Source organism: Amblyraja radiata, chromosome 25 (assembly GCF_010909765.2).
Source record: "Amblyraja radiata isolate CabotCenter1 chromosome 25, sAmbRad1.1.pri, whole genome shotgun sequence".
NCBI classification, from domain to species: Eukaryota; Metazoa; Chordata; class Chondrichthyes; order Rajiformes; family Rajidae; genus Amblyraja; species Amblyraja radiata.
In genome coordinates this window covers 1,195,841-1,223,289 of record NC_045980.1, presented here as the reverse complement: position 1 = coordinate 1,223,289, position 27,449 = coordinate 1,195,841, and the positions used below count along the sequence as shown (strand labels likewise).

The window sequence follows — 27,449 nt, the reverse complement described above, 5'->3', positions numbered from 1 at the left end:
TCCGGTTTCCACCCACATTCCAAAGACGTGCAGGATTGTAGGGAAATTGGCTTCTGTAAATTCCCCCTAGTGTGTAGGATGGGATAACATACAACTAGTGTACGAGTGATGAATGGCCTCATGGACACGGTGAACCGAAGGGCCTGTTTCCATGCTGTATCTCTAAAGTAAACTGCTGTTCTTCTTCAGTCATCAGCCACCCATTCTGAGGTGAGGGTTAGGGTGCAGAGGCCAGTACAGGAAATCCAGGGGGTGAGGCTGGTTCACTCCCTCTCACACACAGACTAGTCTCAACCTTTTATCTACTGCAGCCCACTGACAGTCCATTACAGGTAATACTGTCTTCTCAAATGTTTGTTGTTTTAAGAACATAGAACATAGAATAGTACAGCACAGGAATAGGCCCTTCAACCCACAATCTTTGTGCCAAGCATGATGCCAAGTTAAACTGATCTCATTCACATGATCCATATACCTCCATCCCCTGCACTTCCATGTGCCCATCTAAAAGTCTCTTAGACTCCACTATCGTATCTGCCTCCATCGCCATCCCAGGCAATGTGTTCCAGGGCCATACCAATCTCTGCCCCACTCACCTACACTAAACATTCCCCCTCTCACCTTGTAGACATGCCCTCTAGTGTTGGACATTTCCTCCCTTGAAGAAAGATTCTGACTGTCTACCCTATCTATGCCTCTCATCATTTTATGTGCTTCTATCGAGTCTCACCTCAACCTCTGACATTCCAAAGAACACAATCCTAGTCTATACAATCTCTCCCTGTTGCTGAAACCCTCCAATCCAGGCAGTATTCTGATAAACTGCTCTGCATCCTCTCCAAAGCCTCCTGTACATCTTTCCTGTAATGGGGTGACCAGAACTACACACAATGCACCAACTGCAGCCTAACCAAAGTTCTGTGCAGCTGCATCATGACTTTCTGACCCTTAGCAATCAGTGCAAACATACCATACACCTTCTTTATTACCGTATCTTAGGGTGGCAGTGGTAGAGCAGTATATTCACTACTTACAATGCCAGAAATCCGGGTTCGATACTGATTATGGGGGCTGTCTGTACAGAGTTTGTACGTTCTCCCTGTGACCTAGTGGGTTTTCTCTGGGTGTTCCGTTTTCCCCACATTCCAAAGAAGCGCAGGTTTGTAGGTTAATTGGCTTCTGTAAATTGTCCCTACTGTGTAGGATAGAATTAGTGTTCATGTAATCGCTGGTCAGCATGGACTCGATGGCTGAAGGACATATTTCCACTCTATATCACCCTATGACTCTATCTCTAAACTAAACTAAACTGCACAAAACCACCCTATCTACTTGTGCTGCCACATTTAGTGAGCGATGGACTTAGATTCCAGGATCTCTCTGCATATCATTACTGTTAATGGTCTTGCCATGAACTGTTTATTTTCCCCTCATATTCAACCTCCCAAAGTGCAACACCTCACACTTGCTCAGGTTAAACTCCATCTGCCATTTTTCTGAAGCTGATCGATATGATGCTTTGACCCCAAATTTCACAGTACCAATTGGTGCATGTGACAATAAATCTCTTGAATCTCTTGAATCTTTAATCTTCTGACAGCATTCCTCACCGTCTACAACTCCTCCAATTTTGGTGTTGTCAGCAAACATTTTCACAGACCCATCTACATTTACATCCAGGTCCCAGCACAGGTCCCTGTGGAACTCCACAGGTCACAGATCTCCCTACAGAGTATAGACCTTCCACCGTGGAGTCAAAGTCGTACCGGGTGGAAGCAGGACGTTTGGCACAACTTGCCCACGCCGACCAACATGGCACTACACTCGTCCCACCTGCCTGCATTTGGCCCTTATCCCTTTAAACCTATCCTATCCGTGTAGCCACACCCTCTGTCTTCTATGAATAATTCAGTTCTGAATCCATACAACCAGGAGATTGTGAATCCCATAAATCCTAATCTCGTGGACCAGCCTACCATGGGGGACCTGATCAAAGGTATTACTAAAATCCACGTGGACATTATCTACCTTCAGCAATCTCCTTCGTCACCTCCTCAAAAAACTCAATCGTTAGTAAGACACAACCTGCTGCATACAAAGCCGAAGAGAGACACAACATGCGGGACAAGCAGCATCACTGGAGAGAAGGAATGGGTGACGTTGCGGGTCGAGACCCTTCTTCAGTCTGAGTTAGGGGAGATGGAGATACAGAGATAAGGACGTGGAAGGTGTGAAAACTAGACAAAGGGAGTGGAGATGTAGAATATATCAATGTTACATGGATCATTGCTAGCGAGGAGAAGGTAACAACATAGCAAACCGAGATAAAATGTAAACGAGGACAGTCAGACGTCGGAGAACTGGGAAGGGGGGAGGGATGTAGAGAGAGGGAAGATTTGAAGTTACTTGAAGTTAGAGACCTCAAAATTCATACCGTTGGGATGTCAGCTGCCCAAGCGATATATGAGGTGTTGTCGTATCTGTAGTCCATAATTAGCACACTCTCTGATCGTCACTGACCATGAGCCACCTGCAGCAATCGCTTGGCTCTTCACTCTCTTTCTTTCTTCTCTCTGGACTGGGTATCAATGTGGCACAACTAATAGAGCTGCAACTTCAAAGCTCAGGAAACCCAGGTTCATTACTGATTTCCTGCTTGTGTGGAGTTTGCACGTGGGTTTCCTCCAGATGCTCCAGATTCCTCCTACATCACCAAATCGTACAGATTGGTGGATTAATCAGTGTGTAGTTGAGTGGTGGAATTTAGTTGATGGGTTTGAGGGGAGAATAAAGTGGGTTAGATTAAGATAATTGTAAAAATGTATGTTTTTGTTCTGAGCAGACTCAATGGGCTGAATCTTTCAATATATCTGTGACTGTGTCTATGAGACAGAAATTGAGGGACAGAGTCAGTGTTGAGGGAATGAGGAGGTCATCACACATGACTAATGCCTGGGGCAAGAAAAAGATAGGCAGGGGCCTGATTACTTTAGTTAGTTTAGAGATACAGCGCGGAAACAGACCCTTCGGCCAGTCGAGTGCCCACGCACTAACACTACCCTACACACTCTAGGGACAATTTACACTTAAATCAAGTAAACAAACCTAAACCAATTAACCTACGAAACTGTACATCCTTGAAGTATGGAAGGAAACTGAAGATCTCAGAGAAAACCTACATTGTCACGGGGAGAACGTTCAAGTTCCGTACAGACAGCACCTGTAGTCGGGGTCGAACCTGAGCCTCTGGCGTTGCCAGTGCTGTAAGGCAGCAATTCTACCTCTGTGCCATTGTACCACTAGTATTTCACAATCTGCTAATTTTGCAAAATTGCAGTTTACATATGAATTCCTGTAGATTGACGAGACCAAGCGTAGACTCAGCAACCGATTCGGTGAACATTTGCGCTCGGTCAACAAAGGCCTACTGGATCTCCCAGTTGGTAACCATTTTAATCCTTCCCATTATCATACTGGCCTTTCATTCCTGGGCCTCTTCCATTGCCAAGGTGAGGCCACAAGCAAACTGGAGATACAGCACCTCATATTGCGCTTGGGTAGCTTTTAGCCCAATGGTATGCACAAGGAATTCTCCCATTTTAAGTAACTAAACCTCCCTCCCCCACTTCTTCCCCCATCAACCCCATATTTCTGGACTGGCACTTATTACTCCTCTACCATCCCCTTCAACCTACATTCCTTCCTCTAGATTCTCAACTCTTCAATCCTTTTGCCTCACACCTGTATTTTCATCTTTAGCCTTTGTCCAACCATCTGCCTATCAAAAAAACCCTCACAGCTATCCACCTATTTACTTGCCCAGCTATGTCCTGCCCCTCCTCTCTTCCAACCTCCCCCCGCCCAACCTAAAATCAGTCTGAAGAAGAGTCCCGACCCAAAATACCACTTATCCATGTTCTCCAGAGATGCTGCCTGACCCACTGAGTTACTCCAGCACTTCATGTCTTCATTTGTAGACCAGCATCTCCAGTTCCATGCTTCTACGTCTCTCTGAAGAGAAATAGTTAGTGTTTCAGATCTAGGAACCTTTATCAGAATTGACATCCAGTTCCGACAGGGTTCATTAGTCCTTTGCCTAAAATGTTTAATCTTTCTCTTTCCAAAGGTGCTGCCTGACCAACAAAGTATTTCCAGCATTTTCTTATTCCAGATATTCAGCATCTGCATGTCTTTTTTTATTTGTATTGATTTACTGTTGACTAACCTCTAATGGTATAACTTAGTGTAAAATGTTGATTAATATTTATACCTATAATGAAAGTTGTTGACATTAACTCATCAACCAATGAAGGGAAATGGATAAATTGATTTAGGGAAAATAAACCAATTACCAAATTGACAGCAGCACAGTGAAAGAGCGGTAGAGTTGCTGCCTTACAGTGCCAGAGACCTGGATCCTGACTACGGGCACTGTCTGTATGAAGAGTGTACCTTCTCCCTGTGACCTGCATGGGTTTTCTCTGGATACTCCGGTATCCTCCCACTCTCCAAAGACGTACAGGTTTGTAGGTTAATTGCCTTGGTAAAATTGTAAATTGTCCCTGGTGTGTGTAGGATAGTGTTAGTGTGTGGGGGTCACTGGTTGGCATGGACTCGGTGAGGGGAAGGACCTGTTTCCACGCTGTATCTCTAAACTAAACTAAACCAGAAACTATGTTCAAGTTGACAAACTTGAACGTAAAAAATTCAAACATACACTTCCATGGCAGGACAAACACTTTCCAGTGTGCATCCACAAATGATTGCACCACAGTTTGGAGTTATGCCATTCCTTTCATAACTCAACAGCATAAGAGGGTGTAAAGAGAGAGGAATAAAATGAGGAAGTTGAATGAAAGCTTGGCTGTAATGATAAAGGGAAAAGGGAGGTAGAGAACTTTTGACGGCAGTTCCAAAGCCACAGGGAACTCTTCAACTAATATATATATTACATAATAACTGGAAATCCAGGCAAAGCTTCTGTCGACAACTAAAACTGACCGCTGCTTGGCAGAGTTCACTCAGGAATCCCCTCATTCTTTGATCTCTGGCGTCACAACGGGGATCTCTGGCATCACAGCAGGAACCCGTCAGCCGCGCCTGCCAGTTGGGGGCTATGGGTGAGTGGTGGAATATTGCATTGGGGACGGAGACCCAACGGGTCCGCGCTTGGTCTAGTCTATATATATATATATATATATATATATATATATAACTACGTCAGAATTCCCTTGAGAGACCTTAATCACTTAATTCCACTAATGCTGCAATTTGTACTGATCCATTAACTAGCCACAAGACGATAATATTAGTGCACACACGTTATATTAATTAGAGCTGTATTCTAAGTCAAGAGAGGAAAATATAGCACACATTTTCATAATACTTGTTTTATTGATTTCTGTGACAATTTCTTTGTGATAATATAGATTAAAAATGCTATTAACATTGAAGAACAGATGATACTTTGGTTGACATTGCGAGGGCTGAATTGTAATGTTCCAACGTTCAATAGTAGAGGGTGAGGTCAGTGTTGAGGGAAACCTGCAGGTCTCTGGTGAGCACTTGACACAGGCTTTTCAAAACTGTTACAGTATTTTTCATCTTATTGCTTGGCTTTCTGGCCAGTTTGTTGATTACGTTTGATGGGAATGGTTTGATTCAATATCAGTCTCGTGTAACATTTGGTGGATATTAGAACTGGTTACAGAGCACCAGAGATCAATGACAGTGCACAAAGCCCCCTGGTTATTGATTCCACATTTGATGACACATTGGCATCGGCAAGGGCCCACAGGGACATCATCCTCCCTGATGACAAGAGGCCAGGAAGCTGAAGGGATGGCAGCACGGTCGGCAGGGTTTGCATTCAGCACCAGAAACACTTTAATGATGATATGTGTGAAAATGTGCAGTCATGCGCTTTGGTAAGAGCAAGCTAAATGCAGAATATTACTTAAATGGAGAAGAGTTGCAGCTTAGCAAAGTACAAGGTGGATCGGGATGCCCTTCTGCACAAATTGCAAAACATTTAACAGGCAGGTGAGGAAGATAAAGGGTATATTGGCCTTTATTACAAGCAGTGGAATTTATTAATAGATAAGTGTTGTTACAATTTTACAGGGCGAAGGGAAAGTGACTGTGAGATGTATGGACCTGCAGTCGTCCGTGAGGAGTGATGTACTGGAGATGTTTGTAACGAGCAGATAAAGGAGGCCACACCTGGAAAAATGTACACAACTTTGACAAAGTATACAAGAAGGACTGCAGATGCTGGAGAATCGAAGGTACATAAAAATGCTGGAGTAACTCTATAGAGCATCTATGGATCGAAGGAAATAGGTAACGTTACGGGCCGAAACCCTTCTTCTTGACAAAGTATATATTGGTTTTGGAGGCAGATTCACAAGGTGAATATCAAAAGAGGAAAGGGGCGTTCTACATGAGCACCAAAGGAAATTAGATCTTTGGTGACTGAAAAAATGATTTAATGAAACACCTAATAGTCTGAATGGAATGGCAAATGTTAAGATGTTTCCAAGAGTGGAAGAGTCTCAAATGAGGCCACATGGTTATAAGATTGAGGGGCAGGGGAACAATAATTTAATAGTGGGGTGCATATGAACACCTTTTCACACGGGGTGGTGAATCTCCAGAACTGTGGTGATTAGATCATTGAGAGTATTTAAAGAGTGGGTTAGTTATTGAAAGATCTGTAATTGAAGGCAATGAAGGAGGCGTTGAGGCCATGATCATATTGAAGCGGGGGCAGGATTGAGAGGCCGTGGCCTTCATCTGATCCTATTCTCTTCTTATTACATTTTCATTACATAGAACATAGAACAGAGTACAGCACAGGAATGGGACCATCGGCCCACAATGTTTATGCAAAAAATGATGCCAAGTTAGGACACAAAGTGCTGGAAAAACTCAGCAGGTCAGGCAGCATCTCTGGAGAACATGAATCTGCATGACCTGCTCAGTTACTACTGTTGTTTTGTGTATCAATCAGCATCTGCAGTTCTTTGTTCTATATGATGCTAAGTTAAACTGATCTCATCTGCCCTTACATAATCCATATTCCTCTCTTCCCTGCACGTCCATATTACAAAGCCTCTCAAACACCACTATCATATCTACCTATCATATAACGTATATAACATCAGGAGAATTATGATACATTCAGCACATCCTGATATTTACATTATTGAAATATCCTTAATCAGATCTTTTAAAATGTCTCCAATATATTACTCCTCCTCACAGATCACTTTGCAGGTCCGTGCACCTCTTTATCACTTCCTCATCTCTCGAATAACCAATTGAGAGACACACAATCTTGTCCCAATGCAAAGTTGTGCATCTCTCTTGGGATCATCCCCGACAAATATTCTCCATCTATTCTTGAAGCACATTCATCTCATTCTTACCCTCCATCCAGGAGAGAGCATATAACTGATTGATATGTACAGTAGAGAGCATATTGACTGGTTGAATCATGGCCTGGTTCAGCAACGTGAACGTCCAGGAGCAGAAAATACTGCAAAAAGTTGTGACCACTGCCCAGTCCATCATCGGCTCTGACCTCCCCACCATCGAAGGGATTGATCGGACTCACTGCCTCAAAAAGGCAGCCAGTATCATCAGAAACCTACGCCACTCTGGCATCGCACTCATTTCACCCCTGCCATCGGGAAGCAGGTACAGGAGCCTGAAAACTGTAACGTCCAGGTTCAGGAACAGCTTCTTTCCCACAGCCATCAGAATATTAAACACTACAACCTCAAATAAGCTCTAAACTTCAATAGACTATTATTATTATTATTATTATTATTATTATTATTATTATTATTATTATTATTATTATTATTATTATTATTATTATTATTATTATTATTCTACTATTGTTTGTTTTTTGAGTATGTGTGTGTATATACATATACGTGTGTGTGTACTTGTGAGTATGTGTATATACATACACACTCTGAACTTTTTTCTCTCTCGTTTATCATATTATTTACAGTATACTATGTTTACATATTCTGTTGTGCTGCAGCAAGTAAGAATGTCATTGTTCAATCTGGGACATGACAATAAAACATTTGACTCTTGACTTGATGAGAGAGAATCAGAGGTGTTCACCTCACCTACTTACAGGCTGTGGCAATAACTTGTGCTGAGGTACATGCTCGTGAGAAATGGAGTCACGGCCTCATTGTTACCTGGTGAGGTCCCAGTGCCATTCAGATATGCTGAATACAATGCTTAAGCACACAAACCAACTCAACACCAAATGATTAATGTTCATGTGTATTATGCCACCTTTAAGCATCCTTACCTTGGCAGCTGTAATTCAAGCTATTTATCTCACAGGGTCTTCAGATATCTAGAAAAATAAATATTTGCAAAGCAGTGGATCCAGGCCTGTCTTACAGCAGACTGGATCCAGGAAGACAGAGAGTTGAGCAGAGGCGGCTGGTGCAGAAGAGAGTGCAGTGCGAGGCTGCACGGGACAACGCATGACCTTGCTCGGGGATGCTGCAGCTCAGGGACTGCTGATGTGCAGGAATCTCCAGGAGCAACAGAAAACACCAGGTGTGGATGCCCACCCCTTGCCCACCGCACGTGCTCACACAGTGATTGGAGGAATACAGCAGTCACACAGCGTAGAAATAGCCCCTTGGCCCACAGAGGCTGGGCCAACCATCAAGCCTCCATTTTACACTAATCCTACGCTAATCTCATTTTACTTTCCACAATTAATGTTAGCTGTTCATAGAACATCAAACAGTCCAGCACAGGAACCGGCCCTTTGATCCATAAAGTCTGTGCCAAACATGAAGCCGACAAACTCCCTTCTGCCTGCACATAATCCATATACCTCCATTCCCTGCATATCCATATGCTTATCCTAAAGCCTCTTAAACACCACTATTGTACCTATCTCCACTACCACCACTGGCAGTGTGTTACAGGCACCCATCTCCTCTGTGTAAAGACCTTGGTCCACACACCTCCTTTAAACTTTGCCCATCTCACCTTAAAGCTGTGCCCTCCAATATTTGATATTTTCATCCTGGGATAAGGGTTCTGCTGCCTCCCATATCTATATCTCTCATAATTTATCAACTTCTATCAGGTCTCCCCTCAATCTCCAGCGTTCCAGAGAAAACAATCCAAGGCTGTCTAAGCTCTCCTTGTAGCTATTACCCTCAAATCCAAGCCTCCACAACCTTGTTGTAATGGGGTGAACGGAACTGCTCACAATATTCCAAATGCGGTCGAACCAAAGTTACAAAGCTGAATTATGACTTTCTGACTCTTATGCTCAATGCCTCAACTAATGAAGGCAAGCATACTATATGCCTTCATTGTTAATCTATCTGTTAGTATTGCCACTTTCAGGGAGTTATGGACTTGGATCCCAAGATCCCTCTGTACGGGATCGTAATACTCAGAGAAGATTTAATAGATTCAACAACTGCAATCAATAGTAGATACTGTGCTAATCAATGGAAGTCATCATGAAAGCTAAGAGAGGCCAACTTGTGGCATGGTTGCCCTTTGAAGCATTTGGCTCATTAAATCTTCCTTCATTACAATATTGCCTAATCTACTCGTGAAGTATTTCAGTTCATAGAGTGTAATGGATAGCTGGGAGCAATTCCAAGGCAGCAATCTTATAAATGGCATCATTAACAATGAGAGCAATGATTATGCACTTTATGTATTTCATCTAAACCGCAAACTCTGATGCCAGCTCGGGAATCATTTTGTCCTTTTACGTTAGGGACCACCTGAACTGCAAGAGAGAGATCAGTTCAACACCATCTTTTGAAGGGAAGTTAGGGAAGGGCAATACCTGTTGGGCTCATCACCAATATCCTATTCAATCGCCACGTTTCAATGGCCATCACTCGAAATAAATTAATGCGGGGTGGATATCTCTCATTCACTCATATCTCTGATTCATTCAGTCTTGGGAGAAGTTTCACGTAAAGACAACCTGCCCTATGTCCAACAGATACCATCCTCACAACAAACTTTGATCCTGAACCTTTTCACATTCCTAGCTCACATTTACACATCCACCAACCTGGTCATCTATTTGACTGTAATTAGCAAATGAATGGTAATGTCATGCTGGATTTTAGGCTAAGGCACTCTTCTCCAATTTGTTTAATTGCACCCACATTGTTGAGAAGTGGAAGGCATGAATTGATTAGATCCCTTCATAGTTGTGAACTCATTCAGCATGCTTGCAGCTCAGTTCTTCTGAAAGTTTCTATAACAGCAGCATACATTGTCGATAATGGAATCTGACATAAATATACAGGTCTGAGGAAGGGTGAGCAACACATGGAACAAATTTCCAGTGCCAGTCGCCATAAAGGAAACTTTCAGGGTTTAGTTCAAGTTCCTGGTATGTGCAGTGATTGTGGTTATTGTTTTCATGTGAAATTAATATACAACAGAGAAACAAAAAGGAGCAATTGAACACAGTGATTGCCCTACCAAGCTTGCCCTGGTGAAATAGGTCTGTGGATTAATATAACCGCATTTCGGAAAAAAATCCTACATTTAGATTCTTTGCCATCGTCACTCGATTTAATTATTTCAGAAATTAACAAGTTCTGATACATGTGTAGGAAGGAACTGCAGATGCTGGTTTAAACTGAAGATAGACACAAAATGCTGGAGTAACTCAGCAGTTACACAAGGTTCTGAAGAAGGGTCTAGACCCGAAACGTCAGCTATTCCTTCTCTCCAGAGATGCTGCCTGAGTTACTCCAGTATTTTGTAGTCTATCTTAGGTTCTGGTACATGTCAGAAATCAATCATTGTCCTGGAACATTGATCCAGCCTAACACTTAAGTTCCCTTTTCACTTTCAAACAATTCGTAAAACGGAGATATGTTCTGCCTCAATGATAGGTCAGTGTCGTGAAATGGCCACTTTGTTCATCTTCCTAAAATGTGACAGATCTACGGTGTATTTCTGTCATTTTCAGGCTTTCAACAGCTATAGTGCTTGCATCTGAAATACCATAGTGTGAGTATGCTGCTTTTACAGATGTGCTTTGCCAAGTATAATCCTGTTAGTGATAATGAGGAATAATAGCCATTCTTAATGCTCTGTCATTGGCTTGACTCAAATAGCTGTATTCCTCTGATGTCAGAAAGTGAGGGTAAAAAGCCTGACTCTAAAAGCTGAGAGTGCAATTTAAGTTGACACTTCTGTCTCTGGCTAAGGGAAAGTTATCTGTAACAGAAAAAAACTCACTTGTTCTTTGAGGTTCACAAGGATGTTGTGATGGTGATGTGATGATACAAATGAATAATGGTAATTGAGGATTTGGGCATCCATTTAAGGCAGAGTGCACTCTGGATGACAGATATCTGTCCATTTTGAATACAGTAACTGATGGTAGAATCTGGGATATCGCAATGCCAATCGAGAATCTGATGCCCACAATGATGGATACATAACATGTAAGAAGGAACTGCAGATGCTGGTTTACATCAAAGACAGACACAAAGTGCTAGATTAACTCAGCGGATCAGGCAGTATCTCCGGAGAAAAGGAATAGGTAACATTTTGGTTCAAGACCCTTCATCAGTTGTCACCTATTCTTTTTCTCCAGAGATTCATTATTTGGCGAATAGTAAAGGGCTTGGATAGAGTGAATGTGGAGAGGATGTTTCCACGAGTGGAAGCGTGTAGGACCAGAGGTCATAGCCTCAGAATTAAGGGACATTCCTTTAGGAAGGAGATTAGGAGGAATGTCTTTACTCAGAGGGTGGTGAATCTGTGGAATTCATTGCCATAGAAGGCTGCGGAGGCCAAGTCAATAGATATTTTTTAAGGCAGAGATAGATAGATCCTTGATTAATACAGGTGTCAGAGGTTATGGGGAGAAGGCAGGAGAATGGGTTTAAGGGGGAAAGGTAGATCAGCCATGATTGAATGGTGGAGTAGACTTTACGGGCCAAATGGTCTAATTTTGCTCCATTAACTTATGCTGCCTAACCCACAGAGTTACTCCAGCATTTGTGTCTATCAGGGGATACATAACCTCTAATCGCATTCAGGTGTCATCAGGATATCCAATGGGAATACTCTTCACTTACTGGATGAGTGAGCATGGTATTGGTTTTGATATTGGCACTGGTTTATTATCACACGTACCAAGATATAGTGAAACTATTTTTGTTTGGCATTCTATCCAGATAAAAACATCCAGACGTGACCACAATCAGAAAACATACAAAAGTGGTTCAAAGAGAAAGGACACAGAGTGTGAAATATAATGTTACAGTTACAGAAAAAGTGCAGATAAAAAAAGTGCAAGGTTGAAGACGAGCATCAACAACTATCAAAATCCTTCACACAATCAAGGGCAAAGCAGTCAGTTTGACTGGTACTAACAAATATCCTAAATATTTATTCCACTTCACTGGTGGGCAAAGTCTAGAGGGCTATGGGCCAAATTGAGGCATATGGGCCCCCCCTCCCCCACACACCCCCTTCCCCTCACACCCCCTTCCCCCACATCCCCTATTCCCATACACCCCTCCCTTCCCCCGCACTCCCCCCCCCCCCCCCCCCCCCCCCCCCCCCCCCTCCCCATAGTGGTGGAACATTGCTTTGGGAGAACGGGTTGTGTTGGGGGAACAGGTGAGTAGTGGAATATTGCGTTGGGGAATGAGTTGCTTTGGGGAGGACCAGGCCTCCCATATGACAGGGACCCACTTAGTCTAGTGTATTTATAAAATCTTTTGGGAGTTTCCATGTCGACAACTTTCACCGCCCGACCCTCATTGATCACCCTCGTCACCTCCTCAACAAACTCGATTGAGTTATTAAAACATGACCAGCTGTTTACAAAGCCATGCTGATTGTCCCAAACTAGTCCATTCTCTTTCAAATGGGAGTAAATCCTAACCTGAAGAATCCTCTCCAATGGTGTCCCTTCCAGTATCATGAGGCTCACTGGCCTATAACTCCCCCGATACTCTCTACTTCCCATCTTAAATGGAGGAACAACACTAGCTACTCTCCAGTTCTCCAGAACCTTGCTTGTGGCTAGAGAAGACGCAAAGATCTCCATGAAGGCTCCAGCAATCACTCTTGCCTCTCTCAATAACCATCAGGTCCTGGGAAAGTTATTCACCTTAATGCTCTTCAAGAACCCCACTTCCTCCTTCTTAATCTCAAACTGCCCTTGGATATTAGTCTTCTCCACACTTGATCTCACTGTCCTCCATATCCGTCACCTGGTGGTGTTCCTATGTATCTACTGCCTTTGTCTCTCATGGTGGTAGAATGTATGAGAGCAGTGAGGGCAAATTCCCACAGTGGACTGTGTTCCTGCTGCAATGAGCAGCCACTGTCATGGTCATAGAGCCATATCGCACAGAAACATAGAAACATAGAAACATAGAAATTAGGTGCAGGAGTAGGCCATTCGGCCCTTCGAGCCTGCACCGCCATTCAATATGATCATGGCTGATCATCCAACTCAGTATCCCGTACCTGCCTTCTCTCCATACCCTCTGATCCCCTTAGCCACAAGGGCCACATCTAACTCCCTCTTAAATATAGCCAATGAACTGGCCTCGACTACCCTCTGTGGCAGGGTGTTCCAGAGATTCACCACTCTCTGTGTGAAAAAAGTTCTTCTCATCTCGGTTTTAAAGGATTTCCCCCTTATCCTTAAGCTGTGACCCCTTGTCCTGGACTTCCCCAACATCGGGAGCAATCTTCCTGCATCTAGCCTGTCCAACCCCTTAAGAATTTTGTAAGTTTCTATAAGATCCCCTCTCAATCTCCTAAATTCTAGAGAGTATAAACCAAGTCTATCCAGTCTTTCTTCATAAGACAGTCCTGACATCCCAGGAAACATGTGCATCCAAGTCGGAACACTGGGCTGGTCCCACATACCTCAATTTGGCCCATAGCCCACTAGACCTTGCCCACCAGTGAAATGGAATAAATCTTTAGGATATTTATAATCATATAACAATTACAGCACGGAAACAGGCCATCTCGACCCTTCTAGTCCGTGCCGAACACATAATCTCCCCTAGTCCCATATACCTGCGCTCAGACCATAACCCTCCATTCCTTTCCCATCCATATAACTATCCAATTTATTTTTAAATGATAAAAACGAACCTGCCTCCACCACCTTCACTGGAAGCTCATTCCACACAGCTACCACTCTCTGAGTAAAGAAGTTCCCCCTCATGTTACCCCTAAACTTCAGTCCCTTAATTCTCAAGTCATGTCCCCTTGTTTGAATCTTCCCTACTCTCAGTGGGAAAAGCTTTTCCACGTCAACTCTGTGACCCCTTGATATTTGTTAGTACCAGTCAAACTGACTGCTTTGCCCTTGATTGTGTGAAGGATTTTGATAGTTGTTGATGCTCGTCTTCAACCTTGCACTTTTTTTATCTGCACTTTTTCTGTAACTGTAACATTATATTTCACACTCTGTGTCCTTTCTCTTTGAACCACTTTTGTATGTTTTCTGATTGTGGTCACGTCTGGATGTTTTTATCTGGATAGAATGCCAAACAAAAATAGTTTCACTGTATCTTGGTACGTGTGATAATAAACCAGTGCCAATATCAAAACCAATACCATGCTCACTCATCCAGTAAGTGAAGAGTATTCCCATTGGATATCCTGATGACACCTGAATGTGATTAGAGGTTATGTATCCCCTGACATCTCTGAGTAAAGAAGTTCCCCCTCATGTTACCCCTAAACTTCTGTCCCTTAATTCTCAAGTCATGTCCCCTTGTTTGAATCTTCCCTACTCAGTGGGAAAAGCTTATCCATGTCAACTCTGTCTATCCCTCTCATCATTTTAAAGACCTCTGTCAAGTCCCCCCTTAACCTTCTGCGCTCCAAAGAATAAAGCCCTAACTTGTTCAACCTTTCTCTGTAACTTAGTTGCTGAAACCCAGGCAACATTCTAGTAAATCTCCTCTGTACTCTCTCTATTTTGTTGACATCCTTCCTATAATTAGGCGACCAAAATTGTACACCATACTCCAGAATTGGCCTCACCAATGCCTTGTACAATTTTAACATTACATCCCAACTTCTATACTCAATGCTCTGATTTATAAAGGTCAGCACACCAAAAGCTTTCTTTACCACCCTATCTACATGAGATTCCACTTTCAGGGAACTGTGCACAGTTATTCCCAGATCCCTCTGTTCACCTGCATTCTTCAATTCCCTACCATTTACCATGTACGTCCTATTTTGATTTGTCCTGCCAAGATGTAGCACCTCACACTTATCAGCATTAAACTCCATCTGCCATCTTTCAATCCACTCTTCCAACTGGCATAAATCTCTCTGTAGGCTTTGAAAATCTACTTCATTATCCACAACCCCACCTATCTTAGTATCATCTGCATACTTACTAATCCAATTTACCACACCATCATCCAGATCATTGATGTACATGACAAACAACAGTGGACCCAACACAGATCCCTGTGGCACCCCACTAGTCACTGGCCTCCAACCTGACAAACAACCATCCACCATTACTCTCTGGCATCTCCCATTCAGCCACTGTTGAATCCATCTTGCTACTCCACCATTAATACCCAACCATTGAACCTTCTTAACCAACCTTCCATGAGGAACCTTGTCAAAGGCCTTACTGAAGTCCATATATACAACATCCACTGCTTTACCCTCATCAATTTCCCGAGTAACCTCTTCAAAAAATTCAAGAAGACTAGTCAAACATGACCTTCCAGGCACAAATCCATGTTGACTGTTCCTGATGACACCTGAGGTTAGATTAGATTAGATCCTAGATTAGAGGTTATGTATCCCCTGATAGACACAAAATGCTGAAGTAACTCAGCGGGTTAGGTAGCATAATTTATGTTGGTCGGCATGGGCAAGTTGGGCCTGTACCTTCTACCACTACCTGCAGGTACTCTGGCAACTGTTGTGATGGAAGGACAATAGTCAGGCTGGGTGCGTGTAACTACGGATCTGAGCTGGGCCTGCACTTGTTTGTTATATATATAAATGTTTGGACGTAAACCTAGATGGGTTGGTTAGTAAGTTTGCAGATGACACCAAGATAGCTAGGGTCGCAGATTATGTGGAAGGCTATCAACTACCAAAGCACACAGCAACATATCATTCAGCAACAGAAATGGGCGGAAATACGGCAGATGGAGTTTAAACCGGGCAATTGTGAGGTGTTGCACTTTGAGAGGTCAAGTAAGGGGAAAATATACAGATAATGGCAGGATCTTTAGCGGACTTGGTGTACAGAGAGATCTTGGGGACCATATCCAAAACTCTCTGAAAGTGGCAACACGAGGAGATTGCGTGATAAAGGAGGTATGTGGTATACAAATATGCTGGAGAAACTCAGCGGGTGCAGCAGCATCTATGGAGCGAAGGAAATAGGTGACGTTTCGGGCAGATGTGGTATGCCTGGTTTCACATGTCCGGGTACTGAGTATATGTTTTCGTTTTAGAGATACAGCGCGGAAACAGGCCCTTCGGCCCAACGAGTCCACACATACCAGGAACAATTTTTACATGTATACCAAGCCAATTAACCTACAAATTTGTACGTCTTTAGAGTGTGGGAGGAAACCAAAGATCTCGGAGAAAACCCACGCAGGCCACGCAGCACCTGTAGTCAGGATCAAACCCGGGTCCCTCGCATTGTAAGGCAGTAGCTCTACCGCCACGCCACCATATAAGAGTCAGGAAGTCATGATGCAGCTGTATAGGACTATGGTTGGACTGTATTTGGCGTATGGTCTTCAGTTCTGGTTGCCCATTTAAAGGAAGGATGGGGAGGTTTTGGAAAGGGTGCAGTGGAGGATTACCAGGATTATACCTGGTTTAGGGGGTACTCGCTCTAGGGAGAGTTTGGGCAGATTTGGATACTTTTGTCTAGAATGCCTAGGGTTGTGGGGAGACCTGATGGAAATATATAAAATTATGAGTGGCATAGACAGGTGGGACAGTCAGAATATTTTGTCCTCAGGATGGAAAAATCAACTACTAGAGGGCTTAGCTTTGAGAAGGGCAAAGTTAAAGGAGGGTTGTTAGTGCCTGGAATGCACACAGGGGTGAATTGAATTGAATTGAGTACATTTTATTAGCCAAATATACAAATATTAGCCAAAAAATTCCATACAAGGAATTTGTCGTGGTGCTTTGCTCACAAGTAACAACACGATACACAGTAGGCAATTAAACATAAAACATTATAATTTAAACAAGTGAAGAATGAAATAAAATACCAGAGCAAAATGAGGCTACAGATTTTTGGCTGTTGAATAGAGTTACAGCTCATGGAAAAAAATCTGTTTTTATGTCTGGCTGTGGCGGCTTTGACAGTCCTTCCAGAGGAAGTGATTCAAAGAGTGGTTGAAACAGATACATTAGAGGCATGTAAGAGGTAGGCATGTGGATACTCGGGGAAAGGAGGGATGTGGGGTATGTGCAGATAGGTAAGTGCTAGTCTTGGCATCATGTTCAGCACTGACATAGTGGGTCGAACGGCCGGTTCTTGTGCTGTACTGTTCTATGTTCTACCACTACCTGCAGGTACTCTGACAAATGATTCTGCTTGGAAATAAGTTGCTGTTTCTTCCTTATTTCTTCTTCTAATCCAAGGACACACCTTCCCCAACAGGACCTTTACAAGAGAGACTGCAGCCAATTCAAGGAGGTTCACCACCACATTCTCAAGCATGTTTAGAGATAGGTAATCGAAGCTGGCTTTGTCACTGATGCTCTGAAACTGAAATTGAATATAAGAATGATCTGGAAGATAAGGATCCAGACTGGTCTTTGAAGGGGATATACTTGGAATGGTTTTTCAATCCAGTGATGCACCTCTCTCCCCACTAGGCCAAAAACATCTCCCTATACTATTTATCTAGTAGACACATCTCATAATTTCTCAATTTAATTTGAACTCTCCAAGTCCTGGTCAGCCAGAATTTGCAAATGTTCTGTAATTTGCTATTAGGTAGAAGAGTCTTGGTGTCATACAACATGGAAACAGACCCTATGGCCCAACTTGCCCATGCCGACATTGTCCTCTCATGATTTTGTACACCTCTATAATATCACCCCTCATCCTCCAGCACTCCAAGAAATAAAGTCTCAACCTCTCCCTGCAGATCAGACCTCGATTCTTGGCAACATCCTCCTAATTCTTGTCTGTACCCTATCCAGCTTGTCAACATCTTTCCTATAACATGGTGACCAAAACTGAAAACCGTACTCTAAATGTCTTATAAATTACAATACAGTTAATGGTTATAACATTGTTTGTAAATCCTGTTACAGGCCAACAAAATCAGCTGCAGATCAATAATAAAGCTTCTTTGTAAATAGATAATTATCACATTCACTTAAAATTCCCAGAAAGCTGGGAGAGAGAGAGACTTTCATTCACCACTCCTGGTTTGGGTTTAGGTGCGGCTAAGGAACAACTTCCCTGTAAGCTACTGATGTCCCAGCACATGGATATTAATCAGTGCAATGTAAATTGTTTGCCCTCTCTGACAATGATTTGGATGAGAATGTACAAGGCACGATTAGTAAGTTTGCAAATAAAAATACAATAGGTGGCATCGAACGCACCCTTTCCATTAATAAACCATTTGAAATGGAACATTAGCAGGCACAAATGTAGACCTAGCAAAACAAATTGTAAATGTAGGCTACACAACTGCACCTATTTTTTATTAGCCTGCTTCCAGCAATCAAACTCAGACAATGAACACAGGGTGTGTGTGAGGGTGTGAGTCAGTGTGTGTGAGAGTGTGTGTGACAGTGTGTGTGACAGTGTGTGTGAGAGTGTGTGTGAGAGTGTGTGTGAGTCTGTCGGTGTGTGTGAGAGTGTATGTTTGAGGGTGTGTGAGAGTGTGTGTGTGAGTGTGAGGGTGTGTGTGAGAGTGTGTGAGGGTGTGTGTGTTAGGGTGTGTGTCAGTGTGTGTTAGGGTGTGTGTAAGGGTGTGTGTCAGTGTGTGTGAGGGTGTGTGTGTTAGGGTGTGTGTCAGTGTGTGTTAGGGTGTGTGTCAGTGTGTGTGAGGGTGTGTGTGTTAGGGTGTGTGTCAGTGTGTGTTAGGGTGTGTGTAAGGGTGTGTGTCAGTGTGTGTGAGGGTGTGTGTGTTAGGGTGTGTGTCAGTGTGTGTTAGGGTGTGTGTCAGTGTGTGTTAGGGTGTGTGTCAGTGTGTGTGAGGGTGTGTGTAAGGGTGTGTGAGGGTGTGTGTCAGTGTGTGTAAGGGTGTGTGAGGGTGTGTGTAAGGGTGTGTGTCAGTGTGTGTAAGGGTGTGTGAGGGTGTGTGTAAGGGTGTGTGAGGGTGTGTGTCAGTGTGTGTAAGGGTGTGTGAGGGTGTGTGTCAGTGTGTGTGAGAGTGTGTGTCAGTGTGTGTAAGGGTGTGTGAGGGTGAGGGTGTGTTTGAGAGTGTGAGTCTGTCGGTGTGTGTGAGAGTGTATGTTTGAGGGTGTGTGAGAGTGTGAGTGTGAGTGTGAGGGTGTGTGTGAGAGTGTGTGAGGGTGTGTGTGAGGGTGTGTGTGAGGGTGTGTGTGAGGGTGTGTGTGTTAGGGTGTGTGTCAGTGTGTGTGAGGGTGTGTGTCAGTGTGTGTGAGGGTGTGTGTCAGTGTGTGTTAGGGTGTGTGTCAGTGTGTGTGAGGGTGTGTGTCAGTGTGTGTGTCAGTGTGTGTGTCAGTGTGTGTCAGTGTGTGTAAGGGTGTGTGTCAGTGTGTGTCAGTGTGTGTAAGGGTGTGTGTAAGGGTGTGTGTGAGGGTGTGTGTCAGTGTGTGTGAGGGTGTGTGAGGGTGAGGGTGTGTGTGAGAGTGTGAGTCTGTCGGTGTGTGTGAGAGTGTATGTTTGAGGGTGTGTGAGTGTGAGGGTGTGTGTCAGTGTGTGTTAGGGTGTGTGTCAGGGTGTGTGTCAGTGTGTGTGTCAGTGTGTGTGTCAGTGAAGCGGCAACAACACCCAGAGTGAGCTAAAACCCGGAGATTTGGCGATGTCCGAGGAGCGTTTCCTTCTCCCCCACCCCCGCCCGTCTCTTCAGGCAGTGACCAGTGTGGGGCCGCAAGGCTCGGTGCTGGGACCCCAGTTATTTACAATATATATTAATGATTTAGATGAGGGAATTAAATGTGACTTCTCCAAGTTTGCGGATGACACAAAGCTGGGTGGAGGTGTGAGCTACGTGGTGGATGCTATGAAGCTGCAGGGTGATTTGGATAGGTTGTGTGAGTGGGCAGTATAAAGTGGATAAATGTGAGGTTATCCACTTTGGTGGCAAGAACAGGAAGGCAGATTATTATTTGAATGGTGTCAGATTAGGAAAAGGGGCGAGGCATTGAAATTTGGGTGTACTGGTACATCAGTCACTGAAAATAAGCATGCAGGTACAGCAGTGAAGAAAGCGAATGGCATGTTGGTCTTCATTGCGAGAGGATTTGTGTTTAGGAGCATATTGACTAATGTTGGCTGGCTCCATGCTGGTTCGAAGGGACGAATGGCCTACTCCTGCACTTATTTTTCTATGTTTCTATGTTTCTAACATTTAAAATATATCTGGACAAGTACACGGACTGGAAAGGTTGAGAGGGATATGGGCCAGATGTGGGCAAATGGGACTAGATTGAATGGGGCATCATAGTCAGCATGCATGTGTTGGGTGTAAGGGCCATTTTCTGTGCTGTATTTCTGATAACTCTTTGAATCAAACATTAGTTACATCATGTTTTAAACAACTTCTATGTTATCATGTTATGTGGCAACTAAATTTGTGTTATTTCTGGAACAACAAATGGCTGGGGTTTCCTTAATGATAGTGGTGGGTGCATGGAACAAGCTGCCAGAGGTACTAGTTGAGGCTGGGACTATCCCAGCATTTAACAAACTAGATGGGTACATGGATAGGACAGGTTTGGAGGGATATGGACCAAGCACAACAGGTGGAACTAGTGTAGTGTAATGGAACATGTTTGCTGGTGTGAGCAAGTTGGGCCAAAGGGCCTGTTTCCACACTGTATGACTCTATGACTCTATGCTGTCTACGTGTGGCGTGAGCTGTACGCTTGAATATGGTTATTACTGTAGACCTAATTCTGTTGCTAGTAATGTCCATTTGGTTCAGACACTTGGGGTGTGAGCTCCACCACCATCCAATCCACCACAACAGGAAGCGTCCACAGTGAGATGGAAGAGCTGCTCAACTCTGTTCAACACTGCCTACTCAAGAGAAGACTGAAGATCTTGTGGCATTTTACTGGTTCCTTGGACACATCCCCCCCAACATTGATGTGGGCTGGGTTGACAAGGAATGATCACCAAATCTGCCTGTCCAGTATCAACAATTGATTTGGATCGACTGTTTTAACAGGATGAATAAATAATATTACCGCAGACATATAATTGCCTTGTTTGCAATTGGCATTCGTGCTTGGCTAATATCCCAACATTCCCCTTCCTGAATCCAAATTGTTTGCGATATAAGTAAAGATATCGAATGTTATTATGCCATTGAACCAGAGTTTTCATCGGGTCACTGACAACAGAGGGTTAAATAAGAAGAAACTGGTTCTTTTTTATTTATGTGTGTGGTGTGTAGTCAATAATGGCTATCTGGCAACAATTACAAGGCTCTGGTCTAATTGAAGGGTGCAATGACATGACATATTTCCTGAGCAAAACTTGAATAGTGTATAATCATTCTCTGAAGCCACAAGATTGCATGACTGCTTTGAAATCACTGCAGGTGATGGTGTTTTTTCTCCCCCTCTCTCCCAAGTTGTTTCCACTCAACAATAGTTGTGTCTAGTGCCAGCCAGCGGCTATCGCAATGAAAGCCCAATGCATTTGCACGTTGAATCACGGAAATACATTGTTCACATCAAAAAATTATTTGGCACCAGCATTTACTGTTCAATTCTGTTTCCTTCTTGAAGGTCCTTCTGGACCTTCTTGAAGGTCGGATGCAAGTGACAAGTCGTTTGGCTGGGTATCGAGTTGTAATATATATTATGTACCATACACAGAGAACAACACGAATCTCCTTCCCAGGAACGGCCCTGGGTTCCGCCCGCTTCAAGTTTCCTCACACTGACATCACTTTTAAATGGAGATTATTTTAAAACTCATCTCAAGTTCCCATGGCAGGATTTAAACGCAATATTTCCGCTATTTTTAATCCACTCAAGGTTTACGGCGCTGCTCCAACAGGAGCAAAGGGACCGGGTCTGGATCAACATGTGTTACACACACACTCCAATAAATAATGGCCACTCCCGTCCGACAGCATGTAAACAAAATCACATATTTAAATATTACTGTTTGGATCATTGCACATTACACCGGCATGTTTCTCAGTTTGTTAAGGAATTTGTTTTTACGTTCTTGTGTGATCACCTCTGGAGTAACAGTAGCGGGACAGGCAGCGTCTCTGGAGATGTTTCTTCTGAAGAAGGGTATCGAACCGAAACGTCACCCATTCCTTCTCTCCAGAGATGCTGCCTGCCCCGCTGAGTTACTTCAGCTTTTTGTGTCTATCTTCGGTTTAATCCAGCACCTGCAGTCCATTCCTACACTGAAGCAACAATAACGTGTCTAATATAGTCCGCCACCCCAAATATAGTCCTTGTTCCCAAACCCGTGGGCTTCGCCGCTCTGCTGCTCCGCACGTCAGCATCGTCTCTCTGCCTGTCCCTGCAGCTGGGACGTGGGGAGTGAGCAACGCCGAACTCCCGTGTCTATCACAACATGCACCGCGCAGCCAGCTTCGCCAATCCGTCTTTCAGAGCAGGGACCTTCCTGACTAACTTCCACCCTTCCCCGTCATCCCAAGACTCGAACATTATCTACGATGACCGAGACACGGGACTGCAAATGCTGGGATCTTCAGCAAAACACAGATAGATGCTGGAAACAGAAACATAGACAACAGGTGCAGGAGTCGGCCATTCGGCCCTTCGAGCCAGCACCGTCATTCAATATGATCATGGCTGATCATCCAAAATCAGTACCCCGCTCCTGCTTTCCCCCCATATCCCTTGATTCCGTTAGCCCGAAGAGCTAAATCTAACTCCCTCTTGAAAACGTCTAGTGAATTGGCCTTCCTGTAGGAAGCCGGCGGGTCAGGGAAGAGACAGGCTACGTTTCGGGGCTGCTCTTCAGAACGAGTGGCCACGACCAGAATTCCCAGCATCAGCAGTTTAGTTGACTTGCCCCATATCAGACTGTCTCTTGAAGTAACGGGACTGGCTGCGAGTTGATATGGGAATTCTAAAGGATTTCCAGACACCCACGCTTCGCTTTATGCTGAGAGCGGCCGGCATGGACAGTGTGTGGCGGGGCTGCGGTGACTAAAGAGCGCGTCAGGGAGCAGATTTGACGCTGTAATAAGGGAGCCCCTGCATATGTTGGCCCGCAGATGGTGGCATTCAGTGGCTGTCAGCCCCGCTGACGATCAATGGGAAGCGGGGGTTTCTCAATCAAGCGTTAGCGCCACAATTGACAGCAAAATAAACTTTTCTTTCGTCTTTGATGAGACCAAGGCTGAGTACTTACTCCAGATTGTTCTACTTTTGTAGCGTGCGAGGCTCTTTAATTAGGACAAGAGAAGCACTGTATTTCCCGGGCCACGTTCAACGCACGCAGCGCTTCAGCACTAAGTATTTGCACGCTTTCCCTTCACGATAAAAAGCAATAAAGAACTTCAAGATGTGAAACGGAGTTTCCAGGACACCCACCACACGGGAAATAGACACCAGATCGCGAGTCACCGCCGTCTGGTTTACAGGGTCTAAACCAGATTCTGGCCGTCAGCTCAAATACACGCTGTGATATTTATTGTAACATATTGATCCTTTCATAATCTAACTGTAAACACAACTGTGGTTTGGGATTGGAAGCCATCATGTTGGTCGAGCGGATTGTCAGTCAGTAAGAGTGGTTTCTTACTGTTCTAAGAGCTATTCCAAGAGCTATAGCGGCTCTGAACTGGCCCTGCTGAGTGCCCCCCATCCCCCCTGGACTGTCTCCCTCGGATGGTCACGACACACAGCTTATTTATTTATTGTACTTTTCTTTTTCATCGGTTGGAGCTGCATACTAAATCTTGTTGCACTAACGTGCAATGACAATAAAATATATTATTATTATTATTATTATTATTATTATTCTTTATGGCAGCGGAGCGCTGACATGTTATGGATCAGACCCGAACCACATTATCCAGCCTCGGCAAGCTGCATGTTGCCAGCTTTTCCCGGATGTGTAGACTTGTCTCTGCCCGACCATGTGTAACTCTGCGTTGATCCATTTAATCTCCCGTACTGGCCGTCCGTCTGTCTGTCCGTCTGTCCGTCTGTCCGTCTGTCTGTCTGTCTGTCTGTCTGTCTGTCTGTCTGTCTGTCTGTCTGTCTGTCTGTCTGTCTGTCTGTTTGTCAGCCGGCATATTTAACTTCATATATAGTTATCTCTCTATCTATATGCTTATGATAGACACAAAATGCTGGAGAAACTCAGCGGGACAGGTAGCATCTCTGGAGAGAAGGAACGGGTGATGTTTCGGGTCGAGACCCTTCTTCAGACCCTTCTTCTCGACCCGAAACGGCACCCATTCCTTCTCTCCAGAGATGCCGCCTGTCTCGCTGAGTTACTCCAGCATGTTGTGTCTATCTTCGATTTAAACCAGCATCTGCAGTTCCTTTCTAAGCATACTATCTATATGCTTATCTTTTTAATACATATATATTTACTTACTTGTTTATCTTTCCATTAAGGGACATGTTACATATGTACATAACTATTTATACACGTACATTTATCGACTGCCCATTGTATCATGGAAATTGTATCTATCTGTGTACGACAACGCTACAACAAAGATCACCGTCTTTATCAAAGTTGCAAATGATGGAGCAAACTCTGCTGAAACTCTGAGACCGGCCAATTCTCTCCCCCTCATGAATGTTGATGTACACACTTAGCCCCCTCTCTCTCCCTCTCTCTCTCTCTCTCTCTCAGCGAGCGAGTTAAGACCCACGGAGCCGCCAGAGCAGCCACTTCTCCTCTGGAAAAGAATCACTGCACCAGGGTGGAATTTTAAAAGAAAATCTCGCTTTGCGGGCAGCGAAGTGACTCACCGGTGTTCAACTCTGCCCATCCGAGGGTGACTATGCATCCGAATCGCATGTAAAGGTCGAGCGCTTGTGCCCGGGACCGCATAGCTGAGGCGGAGACTGAGGGAGCGAGCGAGCGAACGGCGGGGCGAGCGGGGGCTGCAAGGGGCAGGCAGGTGGCTACAGCGGCACAGGCAAGGCAGGCAGGCAGGTTGGTGCCTGGTGTCACCTCCCACACCTCTGATCCCTAACTCCAGCGGTACCCAGGGAGAGCCCGGGGAGAGGGAGGGAGGGAGGGAGCGGGCGGGAGGGATCCTATTACTGGCAGCATGTGACAGGAAGCGTGGCTTTAAACCTGCTTGAAAAAACGGAGCCGCCAGCAGCGCTGCGCTGCAGGCACCGTCCGCACCTGGCAGCGACCGTCCTCTAAGGCCATTCTCTCACCACCCTACCCTGGGAATGAGGCCCAATCACACTGTCCACGCTCCCCCACTCCCTCAATAAAGTAGCAATATTTAGCGCCGTTTTGCAAGAAAAGGAGATGTGTTTCTGGATAGGCACAAAAATGCTGGAGTAACTCAGCGGGATAGGCAGCATCTCTGGAGAGAAGGAATGGGTGAGGTTTCGGGTCGAGTGTATGAATGTGTATAAGGATTGTCCGAGGAGGTAACGGTGTATTCTCCGAAGAGCAACTCATAAAATGCAAGGCAAGATCGCGTAAAGAATGAACTCAATGAGAATTGTAGTCAGAATCGTCCGGGAGAGGGGGCAGAAGTCTCCTGGTGTTACCTGATATGGTTATTGTGTATCCAAGCCCGGACCTCGGTTAAACGTCTGACAGAAACCCACGGGATCGGCGGAGATCTTCTGCTCATTGTCTTTGCGTGGGATTTAAACGCGGAAGTGGAAACGCTGCAAAGGTCAAGGCCAGGGCCAAGGTGGGTGTAGCAACGAAACCAAACTCATTTTCTGGAGAATATTGTCGTACATTTAAGTTGCGTTTGGATATTTCATTTCAAGGATGGAGAGGTCCGTACCCAGCAGATTCCTGGGAATACCATTGGCTGCCCTGTGGCCATTCCTGAGGATGCATTGCCAGAGACCAATTCAAAGATGCTAAGATCTGTTATATCCCTATCTCCATGAAGCACAGAGAAATCCCACAGTTCATACTTTCTGCTTATACCTGATGCTGCATGAGATGCCCCAACACTAGGGTGGGTTGGGTTTGTAATTACATTTTAGTCAGATCTTCAGTTCATTGCCCTCGCCCAATGATTCCCAGCTCACTACTTTCATATTCCAACCCATGAATGCAGCCAAGGAATGGGCAAAATTGTAAGTTCTATAGTTCTGCCTGCTTTAGTCATCCAGTTCATATATCAACCCCCCTTGGTTGGCTTGGCATTATATATCCACTACTCCCCTGGTCTTCCTCAGCTTCTTCCTCACCCTGTGTACGATACAATACGATATGATAGAATTGTATTTATCCCAGCAGGGAACTTGGTCTGCCAACAGTCATAGAGCCATGTGTATAGAGCCATGACAGTTATTCTAACTTTCTTTAATTCTGGCCAAACCTGCATGGCCATTTCTCTTGGATCTTCTGGACCAATTAGTTAACATTATTATTTTGTGTCCTACATTTCCTTGACATTCCTCTCAGCCAACTCACCACTGCAAGTAGTATATTTTACCTTTATCTGTTCCCTCAAATGCAGAGGAATGGCACCCCGTTCCCAACCATAACAATGAAGCACATTATGAACATGCAGGTGAATATGTATATGTATATGTTTTTTTTTTTTTTTTTAATTTATTTTTATTAGAAGTACGGTAAATTACAATAACACACAACACATATATCTTAATACATTTTTTGTACCGCTTCATTTTTTTTTTTTAAGCTTTAAGAAAAAGATAGAAGTAAGGAAAGTAAAGAAGGTGCGCAAGAGTCGTGAAGTGCAAGAGAGTGTTGGGAAAAGAAAGCCCCTTAGAAAAGAAGTTAGAGAAGGAAGTAAAGTAAGAAAGTAGACCCTAGAAAAGAAAGAAAAAGAAAGTAAGGACAATCGCTCTATTATAACATTAAACTCCGCAGAAAGACTACCAACCAAGTCTGTTTTTGTTGTTTTACCTACCATTGCCAGGTCCTGATACCATTTATTTATTTATTTATTTTAAAAATTACTATTGCACCTCATGCTTGTAATAGGTCCATAAACGTAGACCACGTCTTTTGGAATTGGTTTGCTTTTCCTGCTAAGAGGAATCTCATCTCTTCC

General features: G+C 44.1%; 1 protein-coding gene across 1 annotated transcript in view; it reads right to left on the bottom strand.

Moving 5' to 3' along the window:
- kremen1 (kringle containing transmembrane protein 1) overlaps positions 1–25,454 on the bottom strand; it is a 261,287-nt gene extending 235,833 nt beyond the window's left edge. Inside the window, 1 exon segment of the mRNA XM_033043091.1 lies at positions 25,189–25,454. Coding sequence (XP_032898982.1) covers positions 25,189–25,270 — 82 coding nt within the window. The 5' untranslated portion in view covers positions 25,271–25,454.
- Between the last annotated feature and the right edge of the window lie 1,995 nt (positions 25,455–27,449).